The 25,096-nt window shown below is 38.1% G+C and overlaps 1 protein-coding gene across 4 annotated transcripts in view; it reads left to right on the forward strand.

Annotated features, from left to right (window-relative positions):
• The window catches only part of LOC131031611 (calcineurin-binding protein 1), a 148,480-nt gene extending 124,417 nt beyond the window's left edge, over window positions 1-24,063 (forward strand). For 2 of the 4 annotated variants that reach the window (XM_057962769.2, XM_057962771.2), the window contains exons 6-18: window positions 15,988-16,199; window positions 16,675-18,845; window positions 19,017-19,232; window positions 19,365-20,051; window positions 20,188-20,423; window positions 20,507-20,786; window positions 20,939-21,094; window positions 21,304-21,461; window positions 21,590-21,782; window positions 21,863-22,242; window positions 22,429-22,609; window positions 22,815-23,053; window positions 23,176-24,063. In XM_057962769.2, coding sequence (XP_057818752.2) covers window positions 15,988-16,199; window positions 16,675-18,845; window positions 19,017-19,232; window positions 19,365-20,051; window positions 20,188-20,423; window positions 20,507-20,786; window positions 20,939-21,094; window positions 21,304-21,461; window positions 21,590-21,782; window positions 21,863-22,242; window positions 22,429-22,609; window positions 22,815-23,053; window positions 23,176-23,884 — 5,818 coding nt within the window. In that variant the 3' untranslated portion in view covers window positions 23,885-24,063. Of the gene's footprint in view, window positions 1-15,987; window positions 16,200-16,674; window positions 18,846-19,016; window positions 19,233-19,364; window positions 20,052-20,187; window positions 20,424-20,506; window positions 20,787-20,938; window positions 21,095-21,303; window positions 21,462-21,589; window positions 21,783-21,862; window positions 22,243-22,428; window positions 22,610-22,814; window positions 23,054-23,175 lie in introns of those variants that run through there. The other 2 variants (XM_057962772.2, XR_009103064.2) reach the window with 2 other exon arrangements.
• The last annotated feature ends 1,033 nt before the right edge of the window (window positions 24,064-25,096 follow it).

Below are 25,096 nucleotides of genomic sequence, written 5' to 3' on the forward strand. Positions count from 1 at the left end.
GTGGCGGCCCTGCGCTGAGCTCTGGCGATCAGCCACTCTTGAGGCACCGTCTGGGTTGAGGATAGGGTTAAGTTAGCACCTTGTTCTCCCATGTTCACATAAGTTGGGGAGGGAATCTGGCTTCCAATTCCGAACATATGCTGTCGCATTTGGCTCATGTTCAGGAAATGCATGTTTGTGTCTGCAATTTCCTTCCATCTGGATGACATCTTGGATTCTGGATAGAATCGTGTCTCAATTATCCTCTATTGTTCTCTCCTTTCCTTGAGTTCAGACTTTGACATCGTATCTGTACGAAGCTAGAAGTTAGAACCTTGGAAAGTATTCCTGACATATATTCTGATTTCCTAATGATTTGGACAAGTTTGGGTATGGAAATCAGGAAAATAATCCACATTCTCAATAGATTTCAACAATGAATGCAAAATGTGACAAAAACCCCTATGAAATCTATTAAAATCAATAATTTTCAGACCAAAGCTTGAAATCAGCTCCTTATACTTAGGAATTTTATTCAAATTAAAGTGCAAAGGAGTATACCAGATCAAACAATGACTAAGGAAGGGTGTGTAAGGTTGTGTTTTCACACAAAACTATGTTTGAAGACACCTTCCGAGGTCAACAATGGCTGCCAGCAAGTCTGAAGACAACTTGCAACTTCATGAATTAATCTCTAAAAACATGTTGCAATCACCCAAATGTGCACAAACTTGATGAAAATCGATTTCAATGGTGAAAACAATGAATGCTAGGAATATAAGTATGGCTGGTAACAAGAATATTTTCTGAGGACAAGTCTGAAAATGAATTGTTTCAGACTTACCAGCACCTTGAAAAGTAGTAAAAATCCCTGAAAATGATAAAAAAAATGCCTTCCAAACAAAATCAACCAAAAATGACAAGTGGCTGGAAATGAAGTATTTCTGAGGACAGCCGCCTATCAATGGAGTTTCAGACCTGTAACAACTTAAAAAGCTCTGAAAATGCACTGAAAATGCCTCCAATCAGCCTTTAGAGAAAATCGCCTTAGGCACAAATAAGCTGTTAATGAAGTATATATCTGAAAATGTCATGCACAACCAACAATGGAGGTCGAAAGATCTCAGCAATGGAGGCAAATAACAGGTCTGAGAACATCAACCAGCAAGCTTCCGATAATGGCGCCACACACTAAAGAGGAATATCACCAAAAATGGAGGTAAACCCCCCCCCAAACCAAAAATCGTCTTCCTCCCAAAAATGTCGCCACCTCCCAAAAATCGCCTTAGTCTGAAAATGATGCTTCAACACACTCAAATGGCTGCCAAGAAAAATCGCCTTGGTTGGGAATGATGGAAATGATCAATGGAAACAACTTCAGCCTTCAATGGTGTCAACTTGACACTCAACCAAAATCGCCACCTGGAGGAAAATTCACCCAAGTCTAAAATATAGTTGGCAAATATAATAATATAATAATGCTAGCCTCCTCCTTTTAAACTTGCTTTCACCCTCAACTTTCACCACACAAGCAATGTGGGATAAAAAAACTTGTACTTATACTTGCCTGGCAAAAATCGATTTGCTTCTAGAAGGTAAAAATCATAAAATGTTTATTGTGAATCATTTATTAATTGTTTTTTTATTTTTTAAATAATCGTTGCACTTGTAAAAAAAACAATTAAATTTGAGGCTCATTTATTTAAAATATTTCAAAATTTGGATTAAAATGGCCAATGAGGAAAATCAATTTAACTTGGGATAAAAAAAATCCCAACAAAAATCATTGAATATGCCCTTTGGAGAAAATCGCCCCAAGTAGGGATAAAAATCCCTATCAAAAACTTCATCAACTTGCACAAAAATGGGTCCAGGGGAAAATTGACCCTTGTCTGGACAATCATCCGGACACAAAAATCATCAAAACGTCCCCAGTGGAAATTCGCCTAGGGTTTGGAATGATTATCTGCATTAAATCCATGAAATCTTTTCACAAAAGCACTTGGTGGAAAATCGATCCATGTCAGGAATCATCACAAAAGTCATCCGTAATCTTATCCACACTCCTAGTGGAAAAACGAAGGTAGTCAGGAAAAATTCCCAACACTTAGTCAAATTCTCAGTCATCTAGTGGAAAATCGCCCTTAGTATGGATTTTGAGTGGTGGAAAAACAGGGCATGTCTGGATTCTAGGGGAAATTCATGTCTAGTTTGGATTTTGAGTGGGGGAAAATCATGGGTGGTCAGGAATATGAGGGGAAAAGCACCTCTAGTGTGGAATTTTGACCTTTTGACCTTTAGAATATGAATTTTTATTCGGAAAATGATGATTTTTCCACTCAAAACCACTAGGAAAAACTTCAAAACTCAATAAAACTCATCTGGACTTGGGCAATTTTATCAGAAATTTGAGCGAAACTAAAGGAAATCTATCGGGATAAAGTGCAAAATAAACTTGACTAACTTCCTAGGAGCGAGAAAACAACTCCAAAGGGGTTCTAAAACACCTTAGCACTTAAAATCATCGACGTGGACGTTCAAAAACACGTTAACGCTCAAAAGGTCTACACTTAGACAAAATCAGGATCATTTAAAATCTCAACTTTACGTGCTTGATCCTATAACTTCAAAACCCTAAACGACAATAGGCATGATCAAAACTCAGAGACTTGGGCACGGGAAACGAAAATTGCCCACTATGTTGTTAAAACCCTAAACCAAACAACGCAGGATGCAGGAAAGAGGGGGTCCCCATTTGCAATGGGGCGATGTGTGAAAAGGTCACAACATGTTCCAATACGGAGGCCTTGCTAGAAAATAATCAAGTGTTACATGCTACAACACAATCGGCACCACCGAATGAGGATCAAGAGCAACCAGGATCTCCCACAGTCCAATTGAATGTTAGTTTGGGCAACAATGTGTTCGATTTGACTAAGGATAAGGAAACTGATGATGATGTCATCTCATCTTTAAGAGGATTTGATCGAGAGATGTGCCTTGATGATAGGATGGGGATTTCCACCATTCTCGATTGTTACTGTAGAGCATGGAGAAAAGGAAGATGATAGGGACATAGCCCATTGAAGATATTGATGATTTCTTAGCAAGGACAAACAAAGAGGAGCAGAAGAAGGCTAAGATATTCTCTAATGTGGCTAGAGATGAAACAAGTGTGCTAATTGCACGTGGCTATCCCGATGGGTGATGTGACCAATGACGTGGCCACTCCCATGGATAATCAGATCACTACGTTTGACCTTGGATGAACTACAAAGAAACAGGAGTTCCAGGAACTTGATGATATAGTCCAGGCAATTAGGGCATGATTGGATAGGACAATTGAAAAGAAGAATATGTATAAGGATGAGAATAGGAGACTTAGGAATATATCGTGGGGATGAGTTGCCATAGGCGTGAGGATCCCACTTTTGTCTCACTTAGTGCAATCGATCGCGGATTTCCCTTTGATCATGAGGCAGCAAGAAATACACATAGAGAATTTGGAAAGTGGATTGAAGATGTTACAAAATAGGCAGATGATTTCTTGACTCAATTTGTCCAAGCATTTGACAAATCCTCAATGCTCATGTTCAAAATACAATATTTGGAAGGAGTTTGGGATAATTTCCAGCCAGTACAGGAGAAGACAATCCCCCACCTCAAGGTGTTGAAGCAAATCCTGATGCCCACATTAATCCAGGAGGGAGTTGTGCGCGAGGGAGATATTTATGATTTTCAAGGATGGTATTGTTTGTTGGCCATGCCGAAGTCCACTTGTGATCATGCGAGACAAGATTGTGTAGAGATGGAAGGATCGATCCAAGAGATTCAATCTAAGACCCTTACATCCATTGAAGAGTTGTTAGGGGTAGATGTCAGTGCTTGCAACGGTCTACACTTGGAAGAATTGAGAGGAAAGATGAAGTTTATTTACTTCAATCAGTTGGATTCTTTGATGAAGAATCGGATTGATGATTTGGTTTCCTTGTTGATCCACATCCACAGTTTGCAAAAGCTTACTCCAAATTGGGAAAATGCCCTTGATTCTTTCTTAGATGCGTTAGATGTGATGGATGCACAACAAGAGGCTTTGTCCAGTATCACCATGGAGGAGCTTGATTCAGTTTTGGCTAGATTCTTGGAATATGCTGCTAGTGAGAGGGATGCAGGTCGAAATCTTTTAGAAGATTCCCTACTCGATGACTAGGCATGATCCCATTGGGTCTTATGTTGGCGATTCCTTTTTTGATGTAAACCCTAATTTGGGCAAATTTAGGGCCATGTTAGCATGATCTTGGCCCCCTGATTTTAAATTTGTAAGAGAGATTTTTGAGAATTGTCACCTATATGCTATAGATTTGAATACAATCATTGAAGTTTGGTGATGTTGTTTAAGTGTTGTATGCATTTGTGGTTCTCATTGCCTCCAAAATTTAGAGTAGAATTTGCTTTCAAGTATTGTAGATTGAATGAAAGAGTTATTGACTGCATTTTTGAGGAATCCATTTAATCCATACCACTAGCTTCTTGTTGATTGTAAGTTCGCCTTTCGTGGTCGACTGGAATTTGGAATTGAACTTAACTTCAATTATTGCACATCCATTAGTATGCATTACCTTGATGGTATTGATGTTGAAGGTGATAATTTGAACATATATAAAATCAACCTTAGATGATTGCACTAAGCTTGTGTCAAATTGTTCATTGATGGTGAGACCTTGCCTAGTAGGATTTCATTGAATCATTCATTGCCTCTTGCATTCTAGGTTTTAGATTAGAATTTCTAAACCCTTATTCCTTTTGCATTTTATTTAAAAATCCTTGTTCGATTAGATCACGAGCTATATTGCAAAATCTCTTAAAGTCATTGACAAAACCTATTCCAATCCATGATAAGATTGACAAATCTGAACAATTGTGTAAGTTCGCAAGTGAAAATAGCAATTCACATCAACCATTGAGCTTATCTACGAGTCAAGACCTGACATTTCATAACCTTGGAGTTGTCTCATTTGATCGCGAAGCATAGCATTTGAGAGACTTTGTTCAAGAGAGCCCATTTAATAATTCCAATGCTGCCTTAAATGAGGGTCAGCTACCTTTTTGATCGTAATGATTGAATTGCAAGGTGCAATTAGTGGTCTTTAGCATTCGCACTTCTAAGCCCCCATTGCTACATATTAAGGCATGTGATTTCCTTCTTTGACAGCGAATATGCTTTTCTCTCCTTTGACATCATTGACAACAATAATTCCAACACTATTGTGACAACTAGAGCACCATCAAGATATACAAGAATCCACTCCAGCACTAGTGTACCAAACACATAGAGATTCACATGCATTATATTCAGGAGATTATTCATGGTCAGCTCATCAACTTAGTTTTTTGTCAATGTTCAGAGCAAGTTGATATTCACAAAACCTTTTATTGAGAGAAAGTTCATTCATTTACAAGATCTTCTTGGGGTGTGATCTACTTTAGTGCAACATCATCTTCAAGGGGGTGGGGGGGGGCGCGTGCATTTTCTATTCCTTGTTTGCATTTTTTGTTTCTTAATTCATCTCGTAGGTAGGAATGTGCATGTGCTTGACTCACATGGCACGTTCTGGCATAGGCATGTAATGCCCCTTTTTATTAAATGCCCTAGTTTTGCCCTAAAATCAAATTTCGAGGGAAGTAGGAGATGGAATAGGGTTATGTACCGACTTAGATCACCCAAATTAAGTTCCTGCAAACATGTTAGATTAAGATAACCATTGAGAACATAATTCAACAAATCTTTGTAAGAAATAGTAGGCAAAACAAGGATCTCGTTACTAGGGTTTAGGAACATTAAATTGATTATAAGATAGACATAACTTAATGATGGATCTCAACCATAGGGATGCTAAGATAAAGGGTATGTTAGGGTGTGTGAATGTTCCTCTACCTTGGGCCCAAGAGTGGATATTCAATCCCTCTTGGCCTCATGGGACCATTCAGTCACCACCATGAGGTGGCATACCTACTGACAATTCCCGTAGCCATTCCCCTCACCATCCTTCCTTTACCTTTGTAATGAACCTTTGCTGTACCTGCCTTGCCTTTCTGATAATTAGGGCCTGATCTATCCACCGAAGGTTGGATTTAGGGCCACAAAAGGAAATTACGGTTTCCTGCAACATTTAGATATTTTATTTTATATGTCAGCAGTAATATTAGATCGGTGGCATAATTATTGCAGCACAAAATACATACACGACCCATTCTAGATTTTGAGGATTTTCCAGGTTGGCTGGGCTACCCATCCAAACCCATCCCGTCTCTTAGGGCTGATAGGGCCACCTGAGGATGGGCCCAGCATACCCCTGGCTTGCACTCATTATCTTGAATGTACTAACAAACAAAGAATATCAGGAAGAAAACAAATGCATACATAAAACATAGATTCATGACTATATTACTTGGTTAACATTTATCCATTATATATAAATTTTGTAGGGATTAATTCATTATATTTGTGCCTAGTTGCAAAAACATGACTATCATTAATTAGTATTCCTTTTCTCTACATATTAGTTGTGTCTAAGAATGAATGAATTATTTTTATTCTTTTGTCTATCACTAAAGTGTATTTTAATGCAGCATTCTAAATCTGATATTGCAGGTTACCTATCTAGCGTGAAGATTAAGTTCATTTTACCTTTTTGTACATTATAGATGTGCTTAGTTCATTTGGTAAGTCATTTTTAGGCATGGAACCGATTTAGCAATTAATCTGGGTCACTAGTTAAATTATATTAATTACTGTTATATGAGGAATGAAAACAGATTTAATACAACTGACACAAAACATACTTCAACATTTCGACATTTAAGCGGATTGGCCTGGGGACGTACCAGCCTACTAGTGATGGGAAGGAATGCTTACTAGGCGCTGGTTCTTCATCGCTGGGAAGAACCAGCGACTAGCCCTTTTACATCGTCTGCTGACTGATGCATTCCCCGGGCAATCCTCATGGTTGTCTAGGCATCATAAATTATGAAAACTGAAATAAATATTATTACTGAGTAACGAAGTTACTTGTTGGATGCTTCTCCTTGTCCTTCTCTCCTTGTCACTCCCTCTCTTGTGTTTCCTTGGGGTGCGGTTTTATACCTCTTTGAAACCACGCGATTCCCTTTGAAACGTGGTGTCTATTCCGGAGGTGGCTTGGGAATGGACGCATCCTTTCATTACTAGTTAAGATAAAATGTATTTTAAGTGGTAAAAATAATTTATGTATTGAATATATATATATATATATATATTTATGTACATGTATTGTTTAATGTTTCTAATCATTGCCTGCTATTTACATGAGAATATGATAGTCCTCCCCCCTTACATTGCTTGTCCTCAAGCGATGTGGAGATTTGGGTGGTTGAAGATCTCTTCACCCTCCCAGGTTGCATCCTCCTCTGGCAACCCTTTCCGTAAGATCAAGTATTCTACAATGTTTTTACTCTTTATTCTCCTTTCTCGTACATCTAAAAGGGCTTTTGGCTCGAGTGTTAATTTTCCCTCATCATCTATTGGAGGTAACTCCTTGCATGGGGATATCTGCTGCCCTAATGCTCTTTTTAATCTAGACACATGGAATACATTGTGGATGCGGCTGCCTGGAGGAAGCTCAAGTTCATATGCTACCTCTCCTACCTTCCTTGATATTGGGTAGGGTCCATAGAACCGTGGCTTCAGCTTCTCTGCCCCACTAGATTTCAGCGAAGACTGCTTGTAAGGCTGCAACCGTAGGAAGACTAAGTCCCCTATCTCAAATGATCTTTCAATACGATTATGATTAGCGTATATCTTTTTCTGATTTTGGGCTTGATGTATGTGATCTTTTAGAGCCCTTAGGATGTCCATGCTTTCTTGAATAAAATCCTTGGCTCGTGGTACTTGACTTTTTGGAGTAATTAGTGATCCAAAAGAGGTGGGTTCATAACCATAAAGTGCTTTGAATGGGCTCATTTGGATAGACATATGATGTGTAGTGTTATAATAGTATTCTCCTAAATGTAACCATTTGATCCAAGCTTTTTGCTGCCCAGTGACATAATTTCTTAGATATCCTTCAATCCATTTGTTGACGATTTCAGTTTGTCCATCGGTTTGGGGATGATAGCTAGTACTCGGAGTGAGACTAGTCCTCGCCATCCTGAAGATTTCTTGCCAAAATTGCCCCATAAACCGGCTGTCTCGGTCACTTATGATATTTTGGGGAAACCCATGAAGTCTGAAAACTCCCTTAAAAAACACTTCTGCTACTTGAGATGCTTGGAATTTGTTTGTTATAGCAAAGAAGTGTGCATATTTGGTGAGACGGTCCACAACCACATATATACAATCTTTTCCTTCGGCCTTGGGTAGGCCGATGATAAAATCCATCGAAATGCTTTCCCACTTCTGGTCAGGAATGGGCAATGGTTGTAGCAACTCGGCTGGGTGGTTGAGTTCTGCTTTGTTCTTCTTGCACTGTGTACATTCTTGTACATATTTTTGGACTTCTTTCTTAAGTCCTTTCCAAGAATACCGTTCTCTGATTTGTTTATATGTCTTATAGAACCCTGGGTGTCCTGCCAATGGATTATCATGGTACTCTTTAACTATTACTTCCCTGAGTTTAGAGTTGGGCACCAAGTACAACCTTTCCTTATATAGGATAAGCTCCTCCACAACTTTGTATTCTGCATGACTTGATGGGTCCCTCAAGATCTCGCTAGCAAAAGTGTCCTTGGCGTATTTTGCCAAAAGATCATATTTCCAATCAGCATTTATAGAAGTTATGGTATTTATTTGTTGCTTCCTTGATAAGGCATCTGCTACCACATTGGTTGTTCCTTTAACGTATTCAATATTAAAGTCATAAGCTTGTATCCTGCTGACCCATTTTTGTTGCCTATCATTTAGATCCCTTTGGTTTAAAAAAAATCTTAGGCTGTTATGGTTTGTCTTTATATGGAATTTGGTGCAAACTAGGTATTGGCGGAATTTGGCTAGGGCATGCATGATGGCTAACATCTCTTTATCATAGACGGGGTAATGCTTTTCTGTTTTTGTCAGCTTACGACTTTCGAAGGCTATGGGGTGTTTCTTTTGCATGAGGATAGCTCCAATCCTTTCTCCGGAGGCATCACATTGTAGTTCAAAAGGAAGGGAAAAATCAGGGATAGCTAGGACGGGGCATGAGTTCATAGCTTCCTTCAGACTTTCAAAAGCTCTTTGGGCTGCTTCGCTCCAAGTGAAAGCCCCTTTCTTAGTTAGATTGGTGAGAGGGGCTGCCACTTTGGAGAAACCCTGTACAAACCTTTTGTAGTAACTGCATAACCCCAAGAACCCCCTTAATTGTGTGAGGGACTTAGGTCTAGGCCATTCTTTGATAGTGGCTATCTTTTCCTCATCCACGCTAACCCCCTCCGCATTAATCTTATGCCCTACATATAGGATTTCCTCCATTCCAAACTCACATTTGGATGCCTTAGCATAAAGTGACTCTTGCTCTAGGATCCTTAATGTGTCCTCAATGTGTTTGAGGTGCTCCTCCCAAGTTTTGTTGTAGATCAAAATGTCGTAAAAAAAAACTAGTAGAAATTGCCTTAGCTGCTTGCGGAAAGTATGATTCATACATGACTGAAATGTTGCTGGTGCATTGGTTAGACCAAAAGGTAGAACCAAGAATTCAAAATGTCTATAGTGACACCGAAAAGCTGTTTTGTGGATGTCCTCTTCCCTCATCCTGATTTGATGATATCCTGATCGAAGGTCGATCTTGGAAAAATATCTGGCTCTGTGTAGTTCATCAATCAGCTCATCTATCCTTGGGATTGGGTACCTATTTTTGATGGTTTTCATATTCAGTGCTCTGTAGTCAATACACATTCTTAGAGTGCCATCTTTCTTTTTAACAAGTACCACCGATGATGCGAAAGGGCTGGAACTAGGTTGGATGTGTCCCATAGCAAGTAGTTCCTTAATGGTTTTCTCAATTTCTTCCTTATATTTGTGAGGGTGGCGATAAGGGGTAGTGATGACTGGTTTTGCCCCGTCTTCCAATTCTCTAGTGTGTTCAAACCCCCGTTTGGGAGGCAAACCTTGGGGAATTTCCCCGAACACCCCTTTATATTTCTCCATGATGGGTTTGATGTCCATATGCGTGGATTTCTCATGAGTATTGCTCTTATCGAGTATCATGCATTGGGCCACCCATTCTCCTTGTCCTTTTCTAAAAATTTGCTCCAATTTCTTACAAGAAGCCACTTTAGGGCTACCATCAGGTAAGCCCTTGAGAGTAACTTCCTTCCCTTCATTCTGAAATCTGATTATTTGGTTTGGGAGATCAAACATAAAACATCCCAGTGAATAAATCCATGGAGTCCCCAATATGATATCTGTGTCCAATGGTACCACGTAGAGATCTTCCCTTACCGGATGGCTACCTATTATGAACTCCAACTTATGTACCAACTTAGTGCATTGGACCCTTGCCCTTGTGGCTGTTGCTACTTCGAACCCCTTAAAAGTTTGTGTGGGTAATTTATGCTGCTTGACAACCCTTTCATCAATGAAGTTATGGGAGGCTCCGCTGTCCACAAGTGTGACTACTTTCTTCCCTTTAAGCGAACTCTTGATTCTAAACAGATTGTGTTTAGCAGCATGGGTGATAGTGGCAACTATGGCCTGATCTTCCTCCCCCAGTCTCATCCTTTTGCTAGGCGGCTCTTCCTCATCCTCATATGGTGAGGCTTCTATTCTGTGAGCCCGGCCTTGACATTTATGGCTCCTTCCTTCATAGGGTTTTAGACATGTGAAACAAAGTCCCTTCTTTTTAAGGTCCTCCAAGGCTGAACACATATGTCCCTTTTCTCTCTTTCCCTTGCAATAGGTGCAAGACCTTACAATCCCTTCTTGATTGTGTTTACTGCCCTTGGGCGGAGGTTTGGAGGAGTTGCCAAAGGGCTTGGTCTTGTCCTTGGGTGAACTTTCTTCAAATTTCATAGCTTTCTGTATAGCCTCATCTAATGTTTGGGGTTCATGGGCACTCACTGTGCTTTTGATTGATCCCCTCAGGCCTTCTATGAATAGGTAAGTAAGCCTTTCTTGTGTTAGACCCGGTACCATCACTGCTAATTTCTGGAATCCTGTGGCATAGTTTTCAATAGTCCCTTGCTGCTTTAGTTGGGTGAGCTCTCGAAAGTACCACTCAGGATGCTTTTGGTCAAATCTTTTTATGAGCTTTTGGGTGAACTCCTCATATGTGTTTATAAGTTGATGTCCTTGAGTGATAAGGCCATGGTGCCACCACTCATGGGCAACTCTGGATAGATGAAGTATAGCAAATTTAATGGCATTGGATTGAGTCATGGGGCTGAGGGATAAATAGGTATCCAATTTTTGGACCCATGACCTAGCTGATATCTTGCCTTCCCCATCATAGTTGGGGATAGTCACCTTACTGAGCTTGTTTTGAAGCTCTTTGTGGGCTGGAGGATGTCTTTCATTCCAGCCCAGTGTCTTTAGTTTGGCATCACGATAGTCTTTGAAGGTTACAAGATCTCGTAGTTCGGGATCCAACCCGCGGTAGTCTGCAAGGATTTGATCTACATTTCCCATGGGCATGTCATGGTTATCATCATTTATTGGCGCTTCCTCAGGTAGGAATGAAGGTTGAGTGGGCCTTGAGCTGGTGTCCTTTGACGGGGTGGGGTGGTGGTTTTCAGAATGATTGGATTGGGCTTCTTTGGTGTTATGGTTGCTTATGTTTTGGAGGGCCTGAAGGACTAGTTGGTTATTCCTCTCATTCTGTTCAATGAAGGCCTGCATGGTTCTTTCAATTTGTGCCCTTAGTGCTTGAGCGGTTTGCTCCATGAAGGCCCTAAGTTCATTACTAGCTTGTTCACTCATGTCGTTGGCTCCTTTTTTTCTCTCTCTTTCTAAGGCCCTACGAGATCTTTGGCTTTGTTGCATTAACTATTTCCACAGGGTGGCAGGAAGGAGGCTCTGATACCACTGTAATGAACCTTTGCTGTACCTGCCTTGCCTTTCTGATAATTAGGGCCTGATCTATCCACCGAAGGTTGGATTTAGGGCCACAAAAGGAAATTACGGTTTCCTGCAACATTTAGATATTTTATTTTATATGTCAGCAGTAATATTAGATCGGTGGCATAATTATTGTAGCACAAAATACATACACGACCCATTCTAGATTTTGAGGATTCTCCAAGTTGGCTGGGCTACCCATCCAAACCCATCCCGTCTCTTAGGGCTGATAGGGCCACTTGAGGATGGGCTCAGCATACCCTTGGCTTGCACTCATTATCTTGAATGTACTAACAAACAGAGAATATCAGGAAGATAACAAATGCATACATAAAACATAGATTCATGACTATATTACTTGGTTAACATTTATCCATTATATATAAATTTTGTAGGGATTAATTCATTATATTTGTGCCTAGTTGCAAAAACATGACTATCATTAATTAGTATTCCTTTTCTCTACATATTAGTTGTGTCTAAGAATGAATGAATTATTTTTATTCTTTTGTCTATCACTAAAGTGTATTTTAATGCAGCATTCTAAATCTGATATTGCAGGTTACCTATCTAGCGTGAAGATTAAGTTCATTTTACCTTTTTGTACATTATAGATGTGCTTAGTTCATTTGGTAAGTCATTTTTAGGCATGGAACCGATTTAGCAATTAATCTGGGTCACTAGTTAAATTATATTAATTACTGTTATATGAGGAATGAAAACAGATTTAATACAACTGGCACAAAACATACTTCAACATTTCGACATTTAAGCGGATTGGCTTGGGGACGTACCAGCCTACTGGTGATGGGAAGGAATGCTTACTAGGTGTTGGTTCTTCATTGCTGGGAGGAACCAGCGACTAGCCCTTTTACATCGTCTGCTGACTGATGCATTCCCCGGGCAATCCTCATGGTTGTCTAGGCATCATAAATTATGAAAACTGAAATAAATATTATTACTGAGTAACGAAGTTACCTGTTGGATGCTTCTCCTTGTCCTTCTCTCCTTGTCACTCCCTCTCTTGTGTTTCCTTGGGATGCGGTTTTATACCTCTTTGAAACCACGCGATTCCCTTTGAAACGTGGTGTCTATTTCGGAGGTGGCTTGGGAATGGACGCATCCTTTCATTACTAGTTAAGATAAAATGTATTTTAAGTGGTAAAAATAATTTATGTATTGAATATATATATATTTATGTACATGTATTGTTTAATGTTTCTAATCATTGCCTGCTATCTACATGGGAATATGACAACCTTCCCCCTTATGATCTGAATTTCTTAATCTCATGGTCAATCATGATAGGGAAGTCAGAACAATTACAGTAGGGTGTCCCAAGAATCCTTCCCTCCTAAGCCCAAGGGCAACACTCCTCGTGTCCCGTTGGCCTCATGGGACCATTCGGTCACCACCATGAGGTGGCATACTTAGGGGAGGACCTCGTCACTGTTTCCCCTCCTTGTATTTCCTTATTCCTTATTCCACTCACAGGGATATTAATATTACTGTATGCTGAATCGGCTGTCAATGTCTGATTTTATTTGTCTTCCTTCAATTAACTTCTCTGATCTGGATTGGTTGATGATTTGATCTAACTATTTTCAGATGTGCACATCACATGTAAGGTCGCTCTTGTCTAATTGCATCTTGCCAGTTCCAGGTTGATAATAATAATGCAGATATCTGCTATAATTTATTTATTTTCTGCTCTTGCTGAGTGCTACACTTATCTGCCTGATCCTTCCTTGATGCCCTTTTTCCAAATGAATGCATTTTCCTTTTATATCCTTCCCTTTGGGTGAAGGTTCGCCTCTTTTCATAAATAATAGCTCTTTGCAAGGGACGCATCCTCTCTTGCTTCAAGTATTGTTTGGGTGGGGACATGAGAAGGCATTCATTCTAATAGATCTTGGTGGATTCTTGCAGTTTCTACCAAGTAAATTGCAAAGGTTGATTTTTGGAGGAAAATACTTTTTCAAATAATATGATTCACTTATCTTTTTCCTTATGATTTGATAACTTATTAAGTCTTTTTGATGGGGCTCTGCCATGAAAGGTTTGAGTTTTTACCAATTGGGCCCATACCATTTGATAGGAATTTTCTGTGTATATCATCCATAAGCAGAAATGTGTCACTACTTATTTGACTCATTTGATAACACTAATTTGACAATCAAAATCAATAAAGTGGAAAAATAAATTTAAGTTTTTTAATTTGTTCACTTATTGTAAAAGGAAATATTTGTAATCTTAAAACAGCCTCGTGACATTCAAAACCATTGAAGCACTAAATCTACTGTTTTTGTGGCAATACACGTAGCAAAAAATCCTGGTTCCAACTTTAAGAATGTTGTTTTTCCATTTGAAAGCTTAGGTTGTTTCCCTAGCTGAGATCACAAAGAGAGTGGGATTGAGTCATCCGTCACTTGTTCCACAAGCCAGGTGCAAGACATGTAAATCCATTTAAATTATCAACTATATATCTTTTCCCAGAAGACTCACCTTTGTATTTCACCTTCAACTTCAAGGCCTACAATCGTTTTCCTATTGGTATAAGCAGAAACGAAGTAAACATATAGAGTGATGATGAAGACGTTTTCCTATTGGTATAAGCACAAGCAAAGTAAACATATAGAGTGATGAATGTTGTTTTTTCATTTGAAAGCTTAGGTTGTTTCCCTACTTTGATTTGGCATCAGCTAAGATTTGACCACATTCTAAAGATTTGTAAACAGTAGGAAGATTTATATGTTCCCTATAATTGCTATGTCAAAGGCTCACCATGTAGCTAGGATCATGGGCCACCACCTTATTGCAGTGAGGGGGATTTGAACTTGGGATATGCTCATATAAGTGCCCTTCCATTATTGCATCCCAATCACAAGGACTTAAATATAAGTATGTTAAATCTGATATAAGATTGTTAGTATCAAATTACAGTAACTATGCTGTAAAATTTTGTGTTCTTGTCAACTTTAGCATGAATGACGACACTTTAGCTCGCCTATCTTGGTGGTGAAATTTTTGTCAAGAATTCTGATATCACCTACTATCTTTCCTTGTTTATGATGTAATCATATGCAAACATTGGAGGTTCTCAGTCACACCAAGCATTTCATGAGAATAATGTTATTGCATTTAATTTTTATGATATTTAGATCCAAAGTTTGGTTGATGTTCTAAGCATGTCTGTTCTCCAGAATTTTTCTAGCAGGAATAAAAATTAGGGAGCCATGTTAAAGAAGTGTTGGCAAATGGGAGGTGAGTTTGCATGTGGGGATGGTTACTAACTTCTTATAAATGGTCTTGGACATGTTCCCTTTCAACTATCCAGTTGAACCATTTTCCTGTCTAAAGAATTCAATGCATGTTCTCTAAAATTCTCAAAAATGAAAGAAAGTATATTTGACTAAGGCCCATTTTTAAGCCCGCATTATACAACTTTCATGTATCTCACAAGGTAAAATATGATGTGAACATGGGATTATCTTGGAGCCTACAGCAACTATGGAATTTAGTTGTATGCATTTCAATGATTCATCAAATAGATAATTTCTGCTGGGTATAACTATTACATGCATCTCTATGATTTGAACATGGAATGACCTTGGAGCCCAAGACAACCATGAAATTAGTTGTATACCCTTACATGATTCATCAATTAGATAAATTTTGCAGGGCATGCTTGCAGTTATGTCAACATAAATAAATTTTGAATTTTTTTGTGTAACTACTGATTTTGGGGTGGCTAAAAATAGGCATCAAAAGGAGGGTCATTGGCTATATCTTCCGTTTAGAAAATATAGATATTGTAAGCTGGTAAATGGTGGTGTTTGAAGCTAGTCTGGGAATGGATTATTATGAAAAGCAATATTAATATTTATTTTTTCTGTTAGTCATTTGGTCAATGGATTTTTGTGCCAATCTCCTGGCTCCAGGTTCTTGACATTGAAGAATCTGGGCAACACATTTGCCAAACAAGGCTCTATGTACTATGAGAAAGCTGTTCAGTGCTATCTTCAAGCTGTGGAAATTGACAGAAAGGATATCGTTGTCTGGAATCACTTAGGGACATTATCATGTGCTTTGGGATCATTGAATACATCACGCAGGGCTTTTGAAGAAGGTCTTAATTGCAGTCCTAACAATTGTAAGTGAATTATTCTATCCATTGTTATGCCATATTTAAATAATGCTTCTATTACTCAGAAAAATATTATTTTGCTACTCAACATTATTCTTCTCTCAAAATTGACAGCTTTTCGGCATTTAGTCTATACCGTGAAATCCTTAAATTAGCCGTATCTTTCTGCAAGTAAATGTAGATGGTAGGTTGGGACAATGGGTGGTAATTATCCATTTCTTTTTGTGGATCTGGAGCTCCTTACCTTAAGTTATCTCTAGTGAAAATATTGAAACTAATGTTATCAAATCTACCAAGCTTTGTTCAGGTTTATAAGTTTTTGGGTACTTGTGTCTTTAATACACCATAATGTTATTTTTAACTTTGTTTGAAAAAGTTTCGTTGGAGGTTTTTGAAACAAAGAATAAATTATTGTGATTGCCTTACAATGCTTCTGATATGATTGTTACTATGTAATTCATATATTTATTTCTAAACACAGGGAACTGTATGGAGAAGCTTTTGGAGGTTCTCATTGCAATCAGAGATGAAGTGTCGTGTCTTATTGTTGCAAAAACCCTCCTGAAAAAATGGCATTCACATTCACGTGCTTCCATTGTAAAGAGAGTAATTGAGGAGTCACAGTCAACTCCTTTTGAAATATGTGGCATAGATAAACTGGAGCCAAAGCACATTGGTTTGTCTTTTCCTAAGAAGAGGAAAATGGTAGACATTGAAGAAAATAATAGTTGTTCAAAAATAGGAAAAATTCAACAGGTAGATCTACATTTGCTGGAAGCATCATGGGGTGCGCTCATAGATGCCCTCTTAAATATCCTCAAGTCAAAGATGCCTAGCAATCATGAGCATGATATTGAATATGGGGAGGCAGGCTGTTATAGTGATTACCAAAGGTTGGTAAATGCTAAATATAAATTTTTGGTGAGGAACATAGAGATAAGTGATGTCAACCTAAGATGGCAAACATTGAATATGCCACATTTTTTTTCAGGGGATGACACAGACAAAAGTATGGAGGTGAATGCATCTTTAGAATGTAGTTCAAAGGCATGCAGAATTCTTTGTAAAGACAAAGGAATAAGCACAAGCACACTTGCAATCCACAGAGATGTACCTGTTATTGAAAATATCAATGAAAGAACACGCCTTAGTAAAGAAAGGGAACTTTCTACAGATGAAGAACCTCCTCAGGAAAGGCGCAGCACTCGCCTAGAGCAGCTTAGGACTCGTAAAAGTGAACGAGAAGAATCAGATCTAGAAAAAGGGAAGGAGCAAGCCAAACTTTTAAGGAAAATGCTTAATCCATTTATTGTTTGTGACACAAGACAGATAAATTTCTCCAAAATTGCTGATATTTCTTCCATGAAACATCCTTCAGAAGTGGATAGAAATATGAACTTGTTTGACTCTGATGACTCTGATGTGATTAAATTCCTTAAGGAAATCAATGGTAATTATGGCGTCTATCAAATTGGGGAATTGATTCTAGAAAAGCTATCTGCAAACAATTTACCATATGAGGACGGCCTATATCGATTGCTGGAACTTGATAAAATGACAAGGCAGTGGAACCATGATAAGTCTCCTTACTGTAGCCTTTTTCTGGCAGAACTTAATTCTGATCTTGCAACATCCTGTTCTAAAGAATCCAAATTTAGTGATCTATTTAATGAAGCAATGTATCATCTCTGTAAAGTTGTGGAGTCAATTTCTGTAAATATGCACTTTAACAGTTTTGTAATGAGTGCTGGACATATACCAAAAACCTTGTCGCAGTCAACAATTTCATTTGAAATAGGTTCCCAATATAAACACAGTTTGGGAAATAAGAACATGGATCGTTCATGCAGCTCTTTTATGGAAGGAAGTACAGTTTCAGATGGTTTAACAAGAACAGACAATGCTGTGGTACATACGAACAAGGATGGTCTGAAGTCCAGAACAAACGATTCAGTTTTAACACTTGACTGGTCCTTCTGGGTTCGTTTTCATTGGTTAAGTGGTCGATTGTGGACATTGTCTGGTGATAGAGAGAAAGGCTGTAAAGAGTTTCAAAAATGTTTTTCTATTCTAAATGACAGACTAGTTAAAAACGGTACTGGTGACAGAGTTATGCTTCCCTATTGTAAGGTTGATAAGGAAATCTCTCTGCAAAGAGTTCAGCATGAGCTTAGGTTATTGGAAATTGAAGGATTGCTGAAAAGCTCTTGTCCTGAATTGCTTGAGAGAGAGAAATATTCAGAGTTGGTTAAGCTACTTTCTCCAGTTATCCTTTCTGGTAATGAGAAATGCTTTGTTCAGGGATTGGGTGTGAACAAGGATTACACTGTGGATACTTCAGTCGAGTTGTCTGGTTTGGATACATTGATATTGGCTTGTGAGAAAGATAACCCAAAGGACCTTGCAACTTTGTTGAAGTGTCATAAGAGGAGGTTAGAAATTCTTTGTCTTGCTGCGGGCATAGCTGAAATACCAGAGGCAGATAATGTAATTGACAAGGTCTCTATGTGTAATGCCTGTAACCTTACATTTGAAGTGGAGCTGGAAGAGGCTAGGAAAGGTCACTGGAATAAAATGGTTGCAGATGAAATCAAATCAATATCCAGATGTGCATCTCATATAAAAGAAGAAATTGATGAGAGTGAAACTCCAGTAAGTTATTCACAATTTCTAATGATCCTGGTATAATTTGATTTGCAACTAGAGTAATAATAATGACACATCTGTAGGTAGTATATAATCTTTTTGTTGGGATTATCGTCTTGCATAATCCCTTTGTACAAGGAAAACATTCAAAGAAAGTTAAATAAAATCTGAATGCAGGCATCTTTTGATATCCCTACAGCATTATTGGGACGGCTGCAGTGTTTACTCTTGACAGTTATGTGTCATATTATTAAAGTACTTCCTTCTCTCAAGTCATCTGGTTTGGTAGGTACTGATTCCAGTGAACAACTAGAAACCACTTGTTTTGTTAATGCAGCAGTTGCATTTTGCAAGCTTCAACATTTGGATTCAGGCGTCTCTTTGAGAAAGCAGGCCAGTGTTTACATTCTGTACATCTAAGTTTTGTTTTTCTATTGCTATCTTAATGCTCTTAGCCTTTGGTAGGTGTATTGTTTTGGGAAACATGTTGAGTAATTAATTATTCTTTGTCCTTTTATGTAACAGGTTGAACTGCTTGCAACAGTACATGAATTACTTGCTGAACATGGACTTTGCTGTGCTGGGAAAGATTGTGAGGGTGGTGAAGGCACATTTCTCAAACTAGCCATTAAGCATCTTTTAGCTGTGGAGATAAAACTGAAAATGAATCTTAATTCTGCAAATTGCCAGGAAAATGTAAATGCAAGCTTAAAACAATATTCTGAGAATGTCCACCTTACAGAAGAGCTCCCTAAAAGTTCATTTGGAAACACGAATTTGGATGGGCGGGATGATCTCTTAAAAGAAGAGGAGATCGATAGGTTTGAGCCTAGATCTCTCAAGGAAATAGCCGTTGCAAGCACTTCTGGAACAGAAGTTGTAAGAAACACCGAGGATGTTCTTAATAGCATTAAGAGTAGTTCTGATATTTGTAAAGGGTCTTCCTTTGAGACGAAAAGAGAAAACATGCAAATAGGAGATGCTGGAGATTCCTATGGTGATTTTGAAAATACAAAGGTAGATTTGGGCATAGATAATGTATTGGATCAGAGTTTCTTCTGTCTGTATGATTTGAACCTTAAAGGTGGTCTGGACACATCTAGTGAAGATGATTTGGCTATTCACAGGAATACAAGTCTTGGAGACTATCAAACAAAGGAGCAGTGTGCTGATGTATTTAAATATCTTCTGCCATATGCAAAAGCCTCTTCAGTATGTAATGTTAATGTTTAGTTCTGTTGTATGGTTGTTACTGCTTCTGATACATTTTTATCTTTGCATGTTTGAAAAATACGAAGAATATTAGATACCTTGTAGCACTTAACTTTTGTTTCTCAAAATTTTGCAGAGAAATGGTTTAGTTAAACTTCGGAAGGTCTTGAGAGCTATTCGCAAGCAGTTTCCACAGCCTCCTGAAGAGGTTTTGAATGGAAACACCCTGGATATATTCCTGGAAGATCCTGATTTTAATGAAGAAAAAATTCGTGATATGGCCATGTCTGGAGAAAATATAGAGCATATAGTTCGATATGCTTTTGCATCTGGAGAAGATTGTAATAATGATCAAACCCCACTAACTGGAAGGTATTTTCGACTGTAACATTTCTCTCTTTGTTGTAAGAGTCATTTGTAAAGGATCATCACCTCAATTTCCTTTCATACTTAAGAACTGTAATTGCCAGGGAGTTGGAAATGTGTATTAGAAGCATGATATGTGGGAAGAATATTGATGCTAGCACCGAGCCATATTTGGAAGTTTATACAAACCTGTATTACATTCTTGCTCAAGTGGAAGAGATGAGTGCTACGGATAAATTTTCTTCCTTTGTACTTACAAAGGAAGGGGAAGAATTTGTTCAACAAAATGCTAGTCTCTTTAAGTTTGATCTGTTATACAATCCACTGCGTTTTGAAAGCTGGCAAAAACTGGCAAATATTTATGATGAGGTGAGAAATTTATGTTTTAACTTTTTTGTTAGCAAATATAAATAGATTTATTTGATGTACTTACTATGAACATACACACACATACATCCTATTTATTAACATGTATGTTGAAATGATTTTTGAGATACACTGATTCATTTTGCGATCAACAGGAGGTTGACCTCATGTTAAACGATGGCAGCAAACACATAAATGTAGTGGAGTGGAAGAAGCAAAGTAACTTGTCTCAGAGAGTAGAAATTAGTCGAAGGAGAAGTAGACGCTGTTCATTAATTAGTTTAGCTTTAGCAAAAACTCCTGAGCAGCAGGTAATCACTGGACCTTTTTTTGAGGTTCAGAATTATTTTTTTAATGCTAGATTAATGAGAACTTATTTATTTATATGCTTAAAAGGTTAGAAGTTTATGGCAGGCCATGAAACTTTTTTTTCTCAAAATTGAGTGTGCAAGTAGATGAAAGTTTATTCAAATTCATTCTTGTATTGAAGTATTTGATACCTTATTTCAATTTCATACAGTGTCAGGCACATGAATTATTGGCCCTTGTATATTATGATAGCATTCAGAATGTGGTGCCATTATATGATCAGCGGCATTATGTACCAGCAAGGGACTCAGCCTGGACGAACTTCTGTCAGAACTCCCTAAAACACTTTGAGAAAGCTTTTGCATACAAGTAACCACTTAATGCCTTTTGACTCTGTAGTGAACTTGTTTCTTACTAGCTACCTTTTTGCAATTTGAGTTTTTGTTCTCCAAAAATGGCTTCAAGATGTTTTATGTTTATTCTCGATTTTTATGCAGACCAGAATGGTCTCATCCATTTTACTTGGGTAAGCTATCTGAAAAGCTAGGTCATCCATATGAGAAAGCACTTTCATATTATAGCAAAGCTGCAAGCATGAATCGCTCTGCTGTAGATCCTGTTTATAGAATTCATGCCTCACGGTTGAAGTTGCTTTACACCATTGGCCGACACAATTTACGTGCCATTGAGGTTAGTTTAGAACTGAACTATTATGGTCAATTCCTTATTAATTTATGTCATTTTAGCTGACTAGTTCTTGTCTGATATAGGTTGTGGCAGGTTATTGCTATCAGCCTGCAACAAAAGAAAAAGTGACCAGTATCTTAGAAGGTGCGTGCAAGGATGATTTACAGAATGCAATGCTAACTGAAGCACTGAAAGGGGACTGTCCAGTAGAGGCACCAGGACCTCTGGAGGAGGCATGGAGTTTACTTTTTGATGACTGTATTTCAGCTCTAGAAATTTGTGTTGAAGGAGATCTTAAACATTTCCATAAGGCTAGGTATATGTTGGCCCAAGGATTGTACTATAGAGGGGAAGAAAATGATTTGGAAAGAGCAAAGGAAGAATTATCCTTCTGTTTTAAGTCCAGTCGATCAGTTTTTACGATCAATATGTGGGAAATTGATGGCGCAATTAAAAAGGCAAGGTAAAGGCTTTGCTTTTTGTTCTTGCAAAAATTCTAATGAAAGACTGGATGTAATTTAGCATCAAATCATTATTACTTATTGTTTGAGATTTTTAGTGGCTGTGTACATCTTGTGATGGGAATTGTTTACTTTCTTTGACTATTTTGATATCTTAAGTTGTTTGCTTATCTCAAATTAAATTGCAGGCGGAAGGCTCCTGGTCATGGTGGTGCAAAGAAGGGTCTAGAGCTGGCAATGCCAGAAAGCTCTCGGAAGTTTATTACATGTATACGGAAGTATATTTTGCTTTATCTTATTCTATGTGAGAGGACAGGAGATTTCTATACACTTGAACGGGCTTATTCTTCTATTCGGACTGACAAGAAGGTAAGCTTGTGCATGTTGAAACCTCAATCTGCCGAAGTAAAATAAACAGAACCGAAGTAATGTAATATGTAGTTAAGATTGTAGGAAGTTATCTCTTTAGTTTCTTATTTGCATCTTTCTATATATAATTTGCAGGCTGGTTTTGTGTTTGAATACCATAACTTCTTTAAGCAGTTTATTAAGACACTATTTTTTAATCTAGCAGTTCTCACTTTGCTTGGAAGATATAATACCTGTTGCACTTGGGAGGTATATACAAGCTCTTGGGACAGCAATTTCTCGTGCAGAGTCCCATGGTTCTAGCAATAATAGTACCTTTGAGCAGTTGTTAGAGAAGATGTTTAACCTATTTATGGACCAGGGAAATTTGTGGTCTGATTTGGCTGGATTATCTGAATCGAGAAGTACAACTACTCCTGAGTTTTCTGAAATCACTGTTTATAGGTAGGATGGAGATGTCCATGTCATTGCTTTCTATCTTTTAAAATTTTTTTTTTTTTGTAAGCCTGCTAAGTTGCTAACTACATTCTAAAAGACATTTTTGTCACCTGCAATTTTGTGCACAGCTTCATTCACAGGTATTTACATGTTTTGGAGATTGATGGTAGAGTGGATGCTCTTGAAGGAGTTAACGAGAAGATAAGAAAACGATTTAAAAATCCCAAGCTATCAAATGTTCACTGTGCCAGAGTTTGCAAGCATGCATCATTGGCTTGGTGCCGTTCTATACTGACAAACTTGGCTTCAATAACGCCTTTGCCATTGGAAATTCACACCATTCAATCAGTTACACAAGCTGTGGGAAACATGGACCATGGACTTCAGCTTGTTGTAGACCTTCAAACAGATGAGTTGTTAAACATCTCAAGTGAAGATTCAAATCTGCAGAGCAAACTGAAGGGAAAACTACACCCTCTTTTATCTCGCATAAGAAATGTGCCAATCAAGCAAGCTACCTCAGAGAACATGGATATAGCTGTGAAAATATTACATTATGCATTCAATTTTTATCGGGAGAGCTCCTGCGGGGCACTTCCTTCTGGGATACATATGTGTGTGGTACCATCTCGCTTTCATCTTCAGGGCACTTTTCCATCAACTGGCAACAATGAGCATGCCTCTAGTGTTGAGGTTCTTGATCTCAGCATGCCCAGAAAATTACTTCTCTGGGCATACACATTAGTTCATGGTCGTTATTGCAACATCCAGGCTGTCGTTAAGAATTGTGAAGAAAATGCAAAAGTCATCAACATGATGCATACTAATGCATCTTGACTAAGATACTCAGTTTGTAAAGAATTTTCTCTCTAGCTTCTTTGGTATGCAAAGATGGGAAAGACCTTAGTTTCTCTGGTATGCAAAGATTGGACAGTTTTCTTGGCATGCTTATTTCATGTATAAATATTTTCAAAAAGCTTATTTGCAAGGAGCGAGCTTAATTTTTTTTCAGGGAACATTTTTGAGTTATTTTGTCATACATAATGCAGGTAGGGTTTAGGGCTGGAATTCCATCAACCTTGGCATTTGCTCAAATGTTTCACCATCTTTTCTCTCTTTTCCATGTTGTCTTTAGATACGGAATGATAAAGATGTTACATTGAGTTCTAAAAAGTGAGATGCTTTTCTTTGTTTTCACTGACAAGAAAGTTTGCTAGAGGCTTTGGAAACATTTACCATTTTCTAAACTACTTATTTTGTGTTGTTTTGAAATAGCAGGTGGAAAGGGGATGGTGCTTCTAAGTATCATGGAATATTTAAGCAAAAAGTATACATAGCACACATGAAATCCACATCCAGAATGCTGACTCATAGTCGTTTTAGATTCTACTTGTCATTGAGCTGTCCATTTATATCATTGCAGTGTACTTGATCATTGTAGGCCTTATTCTTGAGGAAGCGTCAAATGCTTCGAATCAAAATTTTCATTTGAAGCAAGCCTCAGTTTTGAAGTGTTTAAAAATGAGACGATCCATTTGTATTTGTATGTTTGTCAGTAATTTATTTGCAGTCATTTGAATTTTTTGCATTGTAGATTGCATTTGAGTTGCATTTCCTCTAGTCCCCAGCGCATTCCTGCAAGGTTAAGGGATGTTCTAAGTCACTTTATATGTTTTGTTGCCTCTTCCTAGAAAATGGATCTGGTGGGGATGGTTCTTACCCCCCCTACAACTTCTCTATACTCAAGATGTATAAGGAAACATGCTTAATGCCATTAGAGGTTTGTCACAGTATTCTAAAGATGCATTAGTTAATCTAAAGTTCTAAACACACACTTGGCAAAAACCATGCTAAACAGTAAGCTGTGTTCTTTTTCTACACATCAGCGAAGCACCCATTATGACTAAAAAGCTTATGCTATTTGAATAAGGAGTTTTACATAAAATAATTTTCAATCTTGATTCCTGAGGCTTCATACGTGATGAGTACTAGGAAGAGTGGTGACTTAATTAGAGGGTTGCTCCACTTGGCATGTTTGTTTCCTTGTAG

The sequence above is a fragment of the Cryptomeria japonica genome, chromosome 2 (genome assembly GCF_030272615.1).
Source record: "Cryptomeria japonica chromosome 2, Sugi_1.0, whole genome shotgun sequence".
Taxonomy (NCBI): domain Eukaryota; kingdom Viridiplantae; phylum Streptophyta; class Pinopsida; order Cupressales; family Cupressaceae; genus Cryptomeria; species Cryptomeria japonica.